Source organism: Phymastichus coffea, unplaced genomic scaffold, assembly GCF_024137745.1.
Source record: "Phymastichus coffea isolate CEN01 unplaced genomic scaffold, Cenicafe_Pcof_1.1 PCOF00009, whole genome shotgun sequence".
NCBI classification, from domain to species: domain Eukaryota; kingdom Metazoa; phylum Arthropoda; class Insecta; order Hymenoptera; family Eulophidae; genus Phymastichus; species Phymastichus coffea.
Window position 1 is genome coordinate 9,148,628 of NW_026706820.1, and position 13,967 is coordinate 9,162,594.

General features: G+C 40.8%; 1 protein-coding gene across 2 annotated transcripts in view; it reads right to left on the reverse strand.

Moving 5' to 3' along the window:
- The window catches only part of LOC131670744 (semaphorin-2A), a 545,588-nt gene that overhangs the window by 297,757 nt on the left and 233,864 nt on the right, over positions 1-13,967 (reverse strand). For both annotated transcript variants that reach the window (XM_058946635.1, XM_058946626.1), the window contains exon 4: positions 6,984-7,046. In XM_058946635.1, the coding sequence (XP_058802618.1) occupies positions 6,984-7,046 (63 nt within the window). The remainder of the gene's footprint in view (positions 1-6,983; positions 7,047-13,967) is intronic.

Sequence of the window (13,967 nt, forward strand, 5' to 3'; positions counted from 1 at the left end):
GTGCACCATAGCTTGCTCGTGCTCACCGTGCCTAAATTTTGAGATTAATTGTCACATTACTGAATGGAATAGGCATTACTGGCGATAAGAGATTATTTTGAGCGAATACCAGCTTTACATAAAATTAGAGTGAGTACCGCACGACTTATCGTTACCCAGACTTTTGCTAATTCCATTTCATTATTCATCTCGGTCCGCATAAATGTGCCGTATACCAGCGAAATAACTGGCTTAATGAATAGTGCGAGGAGGAGTACGTAATAGCGCATTCGCGTTCGAAAACTCGTCGTGCCTATCTTTATATTGCGAAATTCCGTCTATCTTGTTTTAATAGTTTTAAGCTAAGAGCCTATATACTTAGACTAACATTTACGCAAAACGCTATCGTCATTGTATGTTATTTACTCTTCACATTCACACAATTTCTTTGTTTAATAAATCGGCTCAATTAATTTTAAACCTGATTGTATGTTATATTCTAAACCTCCCGCCTTGTCCTCTATCCATCCGACCTTGGATTTCGCTCCAGCTTCGATAGAGAACCAGCGGAGTTAGTAAACATATAACCGATTTCGATCTGACTACTTGCTATCAAGGTAAGCCACGACCAAGCATCGATTGAGCTAAGCCGCGGATAAATATCACGGATAAACAAATCTGTACACCTATTGATTCGTGAATAATATTTTGTCAGCTTCATAGTTCAAGGGGATTAGCCTGACGAAATGCTAAATTGCTCTCTATAAAATTATTTACTGTGCGGGTTGAAAATTCCTAACGCCCACCCTTACTACTCAGAGTGGCACTCCTCTGAAGAATTAATCCTGCTTAATTAGTAGTGCCTGGCGCCCAATAATCTAATAAATTAATTATCGCAATTTGTGCTTAACATTCCGCCAAGTAGCATGGTAATCATTTAGTCGGTGAAAGCACCATGTTACACCCTGATAAAATTACTTAAACTTTCTTGATTGAATAGTTTTACAGGTTTATTTTTTTCCTCCCTCAATTTTGGAATATATTCTTCTTCATGATCATCTTGGTCGGAGCTATCGAGATTCTTCTACACTGTCAAACCATTCCTCCCTATCAGTTTCTTTACTCGTTGAAGCTTCATTCATTGATGGACTCGTATCCATTTTTTCGTCAGCACACTCTACCCTAGATTTTGCTGGTACAACGGAAGATACTAGTGCGTATGATATCCGTGACTTTGTTTTAACGTTGAATCCTTTAACATTGGTATTGCAAAAATAACAATCTTTCTCGGATTCAGGTATTGACCATATTACTGGTGAAGTATATTTCAAAATTTTATCATTTCTGGTTTTATCCCATCGGATAAGCATATTAAAACAAGAGCAGCAAATAGTTTCTGGAGCAAACGTTGAATTTTGAACAGAAAGTTCTTTTTTATAACATTTCTCATATATGTCTGTACATTTTTTATTCATTGACCTACGATATTTGCTTACTTCATATTTCCCGCAAACGTAACAAAAAACATTTTTATCAGTGCCACAAAAGTGGCTTGCAGCATCTTCAATTCTTCTTGTAGCATCATTCTCCTTATTAGCCAAGTTATCAAATAGTAAAGAGCTGCGGTCACTTGATGACGACGATTGCGGGCCCGCTTGCTCACCCTGACCAACCGCCGATACTGGGCATCCAAGACCCTGCATCGTAGACTTTCCTATGTCAGCCATGACGGCGTCATGCATTTACCCCAGGGCTTAGCCGGAAAACAAACAAGAAAAACAAAGTTGTTTCCGCCGTCACCACGTGGAGGTGCCCTGGGTGCTGACATAAGATAGGTATTACTGATAGATATTACTCCGTTCTTTCAGAATCTGGAGTCAAAAATGCAATTTTTTTTCAAAATAAACAAGTTTGACCTTAAAATGACCTTGACCTTCACGGCATGAGATCAAACCGACCTCAAATTAGAATTCAGCGAACCAAAAAACATAATGATAAGTAGTTTATTCCACTAAAACGATATTTTTCCCAATTTCGACCTTCAAATGCCCTTGACCCAGGTGTGATGGGGTCAAAAAGACCTCGTATTCTGATCCAGCAACCACCAAAATATATTACCTCAGTAGTTTAGGTAAAGGAAATCATATTTTCGTATTTTTGCAGTGATTAAATTGATTCTCCACATCACCACTTATAATGACCTTGAAATGACCTTTGGATCATATTAAAAAAATTAAAAAAATACAGTTTTGGACGTAAAATTTTCCGTTCTTTCAGAATCTACAGTCAAAAATGCATTATTTCCAAAATAGACACTTTTGACCTTCAAATGACCTTGACCTTTACTACTTGAGGTCAAACCGACCTCGAATTATTATTCAGCGACCCAAAAAACATAAAGATTAGTCATTTTTTCAACTCAAATGTGTGTGTTCAATTTTGACCTTCAAATGCCCTTGACCCAGACGTCATGAGGTCAATTGGACCGCGGATTCGTGATCAGCGGATCAAATGACATGGGAATATATGTGTCGCGTTCAAATATCAGAGACTTGGTTTTTTTGTGTGCCTGTGTTATCCGACAAGAATACCTCTGGCGCGTCAAACCTAGTGATAATCCTCTCGTATAATTCCCTTGCGATTGTCCTCCCATTGGCTTTACGTATCGCAACGCACTCTACCCAGCGAGTAAATAAGTCTACAAAGACTGATATGTACTCGAAACCTCGAGAGCTTTTGGAAAATGGACCAGTGATATCACCGGCCATCACCTGCCAGGGTCGTGACACTTGTCTACGACCAATCAGCCCGCAAGGTGCTCTTTGTTCCACCATGCACTGCTGACATACCGGGCAACACTTTACGTACTCCCTGACCTGATGATACATCTTAGGCCAGTAGTACAAGCGCCTAGCCCTGGAGAATGTACGATCTCGTCCTTGATGTTCTGCCGTAGGAGCATCATGGACCTCCTGGAGCACCTGGTGCATTTTCTCCCTAGGCACCGCAAGCTTCCATGCTTCATCGTTGTCGATGAACCCTTCACCGTCCTCATCAGGCTGATAGTGATACAGCCTCCCTCCCACTAGCTTCCAAGTGGGGTGAGAGTGTGGGTTTTGGCATACTTCCTGGTATTGTTGTATATACCAGGCGTCAGTGGTCTCCGGCCGACTATTTATGGCACTCACTTCAATCCCCTCCTCCTCATAGGCCGTGGACAATGCGTCTGGCACCACATTGAGATCCCCCCTTTGATATTCAATATCGAAGGCATTGCATTGCGATGCTAGCGCCCATCGCGCTAGTATTCCCGTGGGATTTCTCATATTGTGGAGCCATTTCAGGCAACTATGATTAATGATGACCCTGAAGTGATGCCCTTCAATGTACGGCCGGAACTTTTCAATAGCCCATACCATTGCCAAGCACTCTTTCTCGGAGACCGTATAATTTTTCTCAGCGCTGTTGAGTGATCGGCTGGCGTATTCTATTACACGCTCCTCTCCATCTACATCCTGCGTGAGGACTGCCCCGATCCCACTGTCACTGGAATCAGTTTGCAGTATAAACTGATCGCTAGGATCGGGTGATTGCAGTATTGGAGCGGAAGTCATCGCCTCCTGCAACCTCGTGAAAGCTCGCTCATGCTCCTCCTCCCAAGAGAAACGTACATACTTCTTAGTCAAGCGGTTTATAGGTTCAGCGATCATGGCAAAGTCGGGTATAAAACGTCTATACCACGAGGTCATTCCCATGAATCGCTTCACATGTTTGACAGTCCGGGGTGTTGGATATTCTAATATCGGTCGTATCTTCTCGGGATCTGGTCTTACTCCGTCCTGGTTCATAAGAACTCCCAAGTACCTGACTTCCGTTTTGCAGAAGTGACTTTTGAATTTGTTGATGGTTAGGCCCGCACCTAGATTTCTCTTTAATACCATTTCTAGGTGCCGCTTATGCTCTTCCAAGGACGACGAAACCACAATTACGTCGTCGAGGTAAGCAAAAGCGAATGGATCAATATCCGGGCCTATCAATTTGTCCATCAACCTATGGAAGGTCGCCCCTGCGTATGATAGTCCGAAGGGCATTTTTTTGAATTGAAAGTGCCCTAATCCAGGTACTGTAAACGCTGATATCGGACGCGATTCTTCCTTTAGGGGAATCTGATGGTACGCACTGCTCAAGTCCAGCGTAGATATGAACTTTGCATCTCTTATCCGTCTTGGGATGTCGTTCACATATGGCAAAGGATAGGCATCAGGTTTGGTAATTGCATTTACCTTTTGATAATTCACGCAAAATCTATATTTTCCATCAGTCTTCTTTACCATTACTATTGGACCTGACCATCCGCTGGTCGCTGGTTCGATTACATCTTTTTCCAGCATATCTTTGACCAGCGCGTGCATTTTCTCTCGCACTCTTTCAGAAACTGGGTAGTACTTCTGTTTGATGGGTCAAACACCTCCAACATCTATTTCGTGCTCAACCCCCACGGCACAGCCTAAAGCCTGACCTCCGTCAGGAATCAATCTTCTAACGAGGTCTTCTATTTCCTCCAGCTGTGTCTCCGTTGCCTCCCACAGTCCTACCGGTGCGAGAAATGCCGTACCATCAATTCCAGCCACTTCCATTGGTACTTTCACCTGGGCGTCCTTAAGCCACAATTCATCCTCATCGGGATCGAAACTGCGCGGAACTCTCTTATAAAGTTCGCGCCTACGTAGCAGTCTTCCGTGAGCAGTGGCGTAATGGCGACTCTGATTTCCTTCGTGATTCCTCCTACTGTAAAGGGGAACATCACGTGACCAATTATAGGGCATGGGCGCCCAGCAGCGAGCCTTGCATCGCCCGCTCTGGCCACATTCAATCCGAGTCCCATCTCCGATGCCAATCTTAGTCTTAATTAACCCATGACCGTGGATGAGGCGCCGGTATCATAGAGTACTCAAATTTTAAAATGACCTATGTCTACCTGTAACCACCACCTGATATCATCCTCTGGGTCATATCCACGAGTCGCATCTTTTCCTCCCTTCGTCGTGCTTTTCGGCTTTTTTCCTTCCGCTGCTGCGACGTCGAATATTATAAAATATCCTACCTAAGGTCGGAGCCTGCTGTTTGCTTGCTCCGCCTGGCTAATATTTCCTAGACTGCACGCTTGTGTCGCGCTCTCTGCTTTTATCGTTGTTCAGGTGCCTCCAACCCCCCTTTATCCACCAAACTATGGCTCAAATGCTTAACACCTGATTATTCAAAACGATCTGAAATCACTTTGACTTACTAATAACTACCGCTTTCGGCCCTTTTTGCAACAAACTTAACACTTTATAAGCAAAAAAGGTCGTAGTGATTTCGTTTTTTTTTCCTGCAGAGGGCGTACCGCTCACGATCTCGCGCTACCACCCGCTCAAACCTTCCTAAAGCGCTTGCGCAATCGTTTCTCTTTCTCGTGCGTCGATTACCTTCGACGCCCAATCCTATTCGCACGAAATGGGTCTTAATACCAGTTGGGCGCCATGTAACGGGGGAGGTTATATAACAAAATGAAAAATTTATTTAAACACAAACTCCGACGATGCAGAGCTAACCGTCGCTCCGTTAAACACGTATAGTTGTACGTGTATCCGCTTTTACGTCAGATGATTTCGTTTTGGTATCTTCTTTTTAGCTGAGTTGAACTCACTTTAAGTTACTTTACTTGTGACACTCGATGTATCTTAGGTATGAGTGACTTTATGCCTATTCCTTTTAATCCCCTAGATGAAATTGGATTAAAACCTAAGCCTTTATAAATCGCTTAAGCTAATAGGAAATGAAATGACACAATCGGCGAATAAAATTAACTAACTTTAATTAGTAAAAACTACAGTCTTTTATGGGCCGAAAGACTAACGCACGCGAATAGGATTTAAAATGAATTATTATTATTCCGTGAGAGAGAGAGAGAGAGAGAGAGAGAGAGAGAGAGAGAGAGAGAGAGAGAGAGGGGAGATTCGAAAATTACCGCGAAACTAACGCTCGGTGCGAATATAAAAAATTCGATATCGCGGTTGACAAAATATCTTCGAATGTATTTTGTCACGCAATAATAAAGGGAGGTGCACCTATCCTGCGGTGCACTTTCCGCGACTAGTTAGGAAAAATAGTATACCTAACACATGCGTAAAGCGGGTGAGCAAGAACGTGCATTATTGTCCTCGTTGCGTTCGGACGGCAACCTTCACGCGTGCGGGGCTCACATACTTTCCGCACTAGCTAGGTAATATACTATTAGTAAACGAGGGTTGTGCAACGCATTTTATGTCTTGCTGTCACTGAGGGACCTCGATGACCAGAAATTTAAAGAATAAAAATATGAAACGTGCTTGTACGCAAGTAAAATCTTTTTCGAACACTATGTAATCACATGCGTGACAAACAAACCTTATCCAGCAAATGCTGCTATTGTATGTCACCATAAATTGTCATGCATTCATACGGAGACACATAGCATACAAAATGCGATAACATTACTTATAGTATCAGTACCTCCTTTACCATTTCTTTTCTACGTTTTTAGGTGAATAACCATTCAGCCAATAATACAACTAATTCCATTATAGTCTATATGCAATAATACTATAGAGAAAATGAATATTAGGAAAATATTTCAATAATCTGCATTCGATTTTATATCGAGAATGTTGCTTTTTAAGAAATAATACATATCTAGAATAGTGACGTATTATTTATTTAACATTTTACGCCTAAATTTTACCCATAAAAACTTCAAGGTAATAATATTTTCTGCAATTAGTCTTTTTTGCGTTACAAATTTTGCAAAAAATCCATTCCAGGGCTAAAAAATAATTTGCGTTTGTATTACTTTATATGATTCGTTAAACAATTCAATCGCAATCATTTCATTTGAGTGTTGAAAATAATTAATTCAATAATAAAAGAAGGAAATAAGGCTAATAATTACTAATCTGTAACATATGAAATTCGATATAACGTACCTCCGATTTGCCTTTTGATACGCAGTTAGCGACATTACTTGGTTCCAAATTTAAAGCATCCCTCTGTAAAAAATAATAAGTCAAAAGTTTAAAACCAATCTGAACATGAATATTATAAGTGTTTTCATGTTTACATATTTGAGATATTCAAATAGAGTGTTTTAATGATATTTTCGATTAGTAAAAATGACGTTGATGTATTAAATTAATACAAAAAACATGATTTTATGACAATCAAAGATATGGAAGGTCCATTGACCGAATACTGTAATATTGGATTTATTTTTCAAATTTTTAATAAATACATTTTAGTGCTGTTTATCGAACATCACTTGAAAGATCAATTTTTTTTTGAAAATACTAAATTAGTGTTATATGTGTAACACTGAATTAAAGCCCGGAAATCAATGAGTTTAAAGGTTCGGAACGTTTAACTTGAACGAATAAATCTAAATTTCAGAAAATGCATTCTAATCAAAATTAATTGCTAAAATGCATTCCAATAATAATAAATAATCAAAAAAAACTTTTAGATTAATCTACCACCCTCTGTAAACTACTCTTAAAAATTTTGACAATGTCGAATATTTTCATGTATTATTCGATATAAAATAATAATTTTTAACCATAATTATTTATTTTTATGTAAAAACACGAGTAAAAACTGTAAGCGCCCGGAACTACCCCGAATCACCCCAACATTTATTGAAATAGGTGAATAAGCAGAATTGATATGTTTTACTCCCATTTGTTATTAGCTACTAAATTTTCTAATATTTTGGCATATAATTGTTGACTGTCATGAAAAGAGGTATTGTACGCAGTTTGAGCGCGCGAAATGACATGCAACTACCCTTAACTTAACTGTTCCGTCGTCACACGTCAATATTTTATTTGTATGAGTGTATGAGAGTGATTGCGGCGCCTCGTGGCGGCAGCACATGCCGGACGCGGCTAATTGCTGGCTCGCCGCGCGGTTGCCAGGCAGTGTAGCGAAAGGTCACTGTTCCGGCTTCCAGCTCGTGAACACGTGCGCAGTAAGCGGTTAGTTTTCTTTAAAGTAAGTTCATAGTGTTGCCTTCGCGCCCCTTATCAGAATAGTTAAGACGCAAAACAACGTATTGCGCACCTTAAATCAAGTGTTAGTTTTAATAAGTTAATCTTAAATCAATAAGTCACCACGTGTTGCATCACACTCATTAGCCGTTCGGCGTTTGAGGCGCTAATCAAACATTCAATTCATTTTGGGTGTATTGAGTACACCTTCATATCAAAATTGCGTGTCTGAGATTTCTCTCGACCACAATATATTATTCATCAGTGTGCAGTGCGGTGTGTGTGTGTGTGTGTGTGAGCACGCGACATCATTTGTACCATTCGCTCTTTCTTTCTTTCCTTTGTTATTCCTTCAAGTACGGAATCTTCGTTTTATACGTAATTTGCTCTTTGTGTCAGTTCAGTGTTGTTAAGATTGCAATAAATCATGGGTTTTTTATGCCAGACGGCTTTTTCCCATTAAGCAAGTGTAAATAATTTTCACCACCTCCCCCCACTTCAATCATTAATAGCAAGTGTGTAACGAATCAAAGGGTTCAGAAGAAGATAAAGGCATCATGCCACCTAAGGCATGATAGCTTAGTCGTTCCGCGACAAAACATTAACTTAATAATAAATGCAATCAAGGAAATTTACAGTTTTTACGCTCCCATTTCTTATTAGCCACTAAATTTTTTTTTATTTGCATATGATCATTTATTATCATGTAATAATAATGTGAACCAAGTTTGAGCGACCAGAACCACACAGAACTACCACCTAAATGGACTGAAACAGGACAACCGGCGAAATTAACCAGTTTTTGCTGTCATTTGTTATTAGGTACAATATATTTTTATTTTTTACATATAATGGTTGACTATCCTGCATATAAGAAATGAACAAAGTTTGAACCTGGGAAATCACATAAAACTGCCTCTAAATCCATTTAAAAAGATAAATATTTTTAATTCACACTAGTTCCGCTTCAATTTATTTTATATATATATATATATATAATACATAAACATACATGGTGAAATATATATGGTGAAGTATATATATATAGGGTGATTCAGAAGGATTATAGTTCCCGAAAATGGGCTGTAGAAAAAATGTTTCTGAATCGAATGCCGTTTTCAAAAAATGTTTATCGTCAATACGAGGGTGGTCCGATAAGTACTTAGCCTCAGCACCCGATGGCGCCACTCACGCAAAAGAAATATTCTATCACGTAGTACAACCTTCTCGATGGTTACTGTCAAGATTCAGAGTTGTAGTTTATTTTTGAGAGTGTGTGAAAGCAAGTGTATGCGTTGATTTCTGAAAAATGGAAAAAGAGCAGTATGGTCGGTGATTCGATTCTTGTTTTTGGAAAGGAAATCGCGCAGCGAAATCAAAAAGCGCTTGGATGCTGTGTACGGTGACTCTTCTCCTTCGATGGCGACCGTCAAAAATTGGTTTAACGAGTTTCAACGTCGTCATACGTCGATTTTTGAAGAGCCACGTCCAGGTGCTCCGAAAACGGCTACCACGGAGGATAACGTGACAAAAATTCACGATCTCGTATTGGCAGATCGACGATTGAAGGTGCGCGAGATAGCTAAGATCGTAGGCATCTCAAAAGACCGCGTGGTTCATGTCCTGCATGAAATTTTGGGCATGAGAAAGCTGTCGGCGCGATGGGTGCCGCGTTTGCTCACTCCGGATAACAAGCGCAACCGTGAGACAACTTCAGAGCAATGTCTGACGCTGTTTAAGCTCAATCCGAAGGAGTTTCTGCGTCGTTTCGTGACAGTCGACGAAACATGGATCCACTGGTATACACCAGAGACCAAGGAACAGTTAAAACTGTGACGAGAGCAGGCCGTGTGCCGGTCTCTCGTCCGCGTTTCTCCCTCCCCCACTCGGCTAGGCGTGATGGCCAACGTTGGGCGCATTTAAGTATGCGCCTAACATTTGGTCTTTTGTTTCAGCGCCAAGGACGGGCCAGCGCAGTTGAGCGCAAGAAAAGTTGAGGAGCGCGGAGAGAGAGTGAGAAAAAGAGAGAGAGAGAGAGAGTATTAGGCCCATGCAGGGATTGGCAGGCGCGCAACGCGTGACCGATAAGCGACGCGTCGCGTGCCGCCTAACTAATAGGTCAAGGTAGGGAGAGGAGCGAGCGCCGCTGAGCGGCTGCAGGACGAGCGCAAGAATTAGTGCGTGAGAGAGTCGCAGCCGAGTCCTACTAGAGTGGGGGAGTCGAAGCCTAGTCCTACTAGAGTGCGGAAGGCCGAGCCTAGCAGAGAGAGCAGTTTGGGATAGCCGGAAGGAAGGAAGATCAACCCTACCGGCAACGGCTCTGTCAGCAACTGCAGCCAGCCCACCTGCTAGGAAAGTCAACGTCGCCTACGGATACCTGGTCAGTGACAGTGGTTAGCGACGATCTGACCAGCGACGACACCCGGTACTTCCTGCGGCAGCGCATCGCTCAGGATTCTCGACGTTGCGAGGAACAGGAGATAAAAGGTCAAGCCTTCCTTTTCTTCTTTCTCTCTACATTCTCTCTCTCTGTTGATGCGACGACCGGTGCGCGTTGAAAGAGATAGCCTGGCACTCACGTGCCGGCTATCTGAAGGTTCGCGCTAGGTTTAATTCATAGTGACGTAAGCTGCGACCGGTGAATTGTCCAGGCGCCCACGTGCCGGGCAATTTACCCGGTATTAGTTCGCGTAGTTTTTAAGTAAGTTTGTAATAGGTTAAGTACGCGATTAGGTATTAGTGAAATGCGAAATGTTCATTTGTGATTATCTTAAGTAGTTTATTGTTCTATTTGCAGTTTGTTGGTCGGTAATTTAGATTATGTGTTGCGCGCGTATGTTCAGTGTGAATAATTATTAATAATAATAGGTTGTAAGTGAGATTTGATTCCTGTCTTTGTATAATTTATTTATCAACCTCCCCTAGTTCTTCTCCCTCAATTGTCATGAGCGAAAGTGCCTCACTTACCCCGTAAAAGAATTGGTAACAAAGGATAGAGTTTTGTTACAAAACAGTGGACTTTACCCGGCGAAAGTGTTCCGAAGAAGGCGAAGACTGCCCCATCGGCCGGAAAGGTGATGACCACCGTTTTCTGGGATTCACAAGGTGTGATCTACATCGACTACCTGGACAGGGACAAAACGGTCACAGGGCTGTACTATGCCGAATTATTGGGCCGATTCAACGTCGAATTGCAGAAAAAACGGCCCCATTTGGCGAAGAAAAAAGTGCTCTTCCACCATGACAACGCACCGGCTCACACCTCCGCCGTCGCCATGGCCAAATTGGTCGAATTAGGCTACGAACTGCTGCCCCATCCACCGTATTCTCCAGATTTAGCCCCGTGCGACTTCTTTTTATTTCCAAACTTGAAAAAGTCACTCGTCGGGCAGAAATTTAAGTCGAATGAGAAGGTAATCGCTGCCATGGAAGCCTACTTTTCAGACATCGCTGGGCCAAGTGTATCGAACTAAAAGGAGACTATGTTGAAAAATAAAACGCCACTTTTCCAAAATGTTCGTTTTTCTTTTGTAGGCTAAGTACTTATCGGACACCCTCGTACTTTCCGAAAAAATTAATTTCAGAAATTAATAATTTCGACCAATCAGAGCGCCGTTAAGGTCAACTACCAAATTTCTCCTCTATTGCTGTTTTCCCCTCCACTTGGCCGTAGCAACCGAAGCGGTGATTGAAACGACGCGGTAACTAACATTGCAAAATATCATTGGTTGCTTAGCAGCGCATTGAAGAAAGAATCACTTAGAATAAACGGTCTAACAATGTCTTATAATTTTTTTTTTATAACTTTATAACAAACATATACAGTTAGTTTATTTATTTACAACTTATATGTCACATTTGGTTTACATTTCTTATATTACTATTTGTGTCTCGTATCCAGTTTGTGTAGTTGATTATGTATTTGTTTTGTATGTGTGTGTGTGTGTGTGTGTGAGTGCGCGCCTGCGTGTGTGTGTATGTGTTGTATAAATATGTGCCTTTGTAGGTGTGTCTGCAACTCTTGTGTCCGTCTTCTGCGCCTGCCTGTTCCTCTTTTCTTCTCATTTTTCTTCTGATTAATCTTCTCTTTCTCTTTCTCTCTCCAAGATCTGCCTTTTCCGCTCTTCTGTTTTTTTTTCTCTTTCTTGCATGTTTTCTTTTCAGCTTGTCCTTTATTACTTTCTTTTGCCTTTTTCACCTTTGCCTTTCCTTTGCTTTTGCTCTCTTCTTGCTAATCATTTCATCCATCTTTCTCCTTATTAAGGCTTTGACACCTTTTTCTTATTTCCTATTGCTCCCTCTGCCTTTCCTTTCCTCAACCTCACTTATTTTTCCTTAGTATCTTATAATTTGCCTTTTTCTTTCTCTTCTTCGAATCTTCTTCTTTTCCATTTTGCTCCGTCCTCCAATACTGCTTTCTCTCGCTTATGTAGTTGCTGTTACTTGTGTCTTGTGTGTGTGTGTGTGTGTGTGTGTGTGTGCATGTGTATGTTTATGATTGCGCGTATGTTTGTGTTTTGTGTATGTGTGTGTATGTGTGTGTGTGTGTGGATGTGTCAGCGAGTCTTGCTTCTCTGTCTTCTGTTTTCGTCTCTCCTTAGGGTCTTGTAGCTTCGTCTTCTTGCTTTTCTTTTTCTTTCTTCTCTTCATTTCTTCTTCTTTTCCATTTTATCTCCATCATCCACGCTATCTTTTCTTTGTTTCCTATTATTTTTTCCCATTCTTCCCCTTCCTTTCAACTTTTTTCACATTTTTCTACCATGTGCTTCTAATTTTCTTCCTCTTTCATACACATTCTGCATTTCTCACGTTCTTCTGTTTCCCAATACCTGCTTCCCCTCGTTTCATTACCTAACCTAAACCTTTCCCTTATTTGCAGGCCTTTTATTCTTCCCTCTCCTTGAATTTCCTTTAACCTATACCTTTTCATTTCTTCTTTCAGCTCTTTCCACTCGTTTATGTATCTTGATTTTTCTAGCTTTTCTTCTAGTTCTTTTTTAACTTTTTTCTTCAGCTCATCTCTTATTTCTTCCCAAAACTCTTCCCTTATTTCATCTCCCTCTTCTCTCTCTCTGTATATTTTACTTTTTTCTAGCCTTTCCTCTCTCTCCTCCTTCTTACCCTTTCTATCTTTTTCATTTCATTCCCTTTTCTTTAATTCTCTCCATGCTTCTTTTTTTATTGAGCCATCTCTTTCTTCTCTTATTTATATTCATACTTCATTGCTCTTTCTAATCCTGTTTTTTTCATTTCTTGTCTTCCTGTTTCCCATCGTATTAGGTAACTTGGCGTGTTTCTATCTAATCCTAATACCCACTTTATGTATTTTAGTTGTAGTCTCTCTATTTCCTCATATCTCTTCCATCCCCAGATTTCTGCTCCATACATAATCACGCTTTTAGCCAGAGCATCGAACAGGTTCATCCTTAGCTTCCAGTTTTCTCTAAATAGCTTTTCTCCTAGCTCCCATAACTTTCCGAGTCCCATATTTATTTTCTCTTCTACCTTCTTTATCTGCTTTTTATTTCCGTTATTTCTGCTTATCACATATCCTAAGTAGTTGTACTCTTTCACCATCTCTATCTTCTCATCTTCCCATTCGAATTCTTCTTCCTTCCCCCTTCCTCCTCCACTCCTGCATTTCATCATCTTTGATTTTCCTACATTTAACTCTCATCCCCTTTCTTCCAGGTATCTTTTTAATTTTTTCAGCATTGCTTTCATTCCACTTTCACTCTTTGCCATCATCACTATATCATCAGCGTATCCTAATGTCCATATTTTCTTCCTTCCTATCACTACCCCTCCTTCCTGCACCTGCATGATCTTCACTTCCAGGTCGGCAAAGGCAAGATTAAATAGCGTGGTGCTCAAAGGGCACCCTTGCCTTACGCCTTTGTAAGTCTCAAACTCCCCAATTATTTTTCC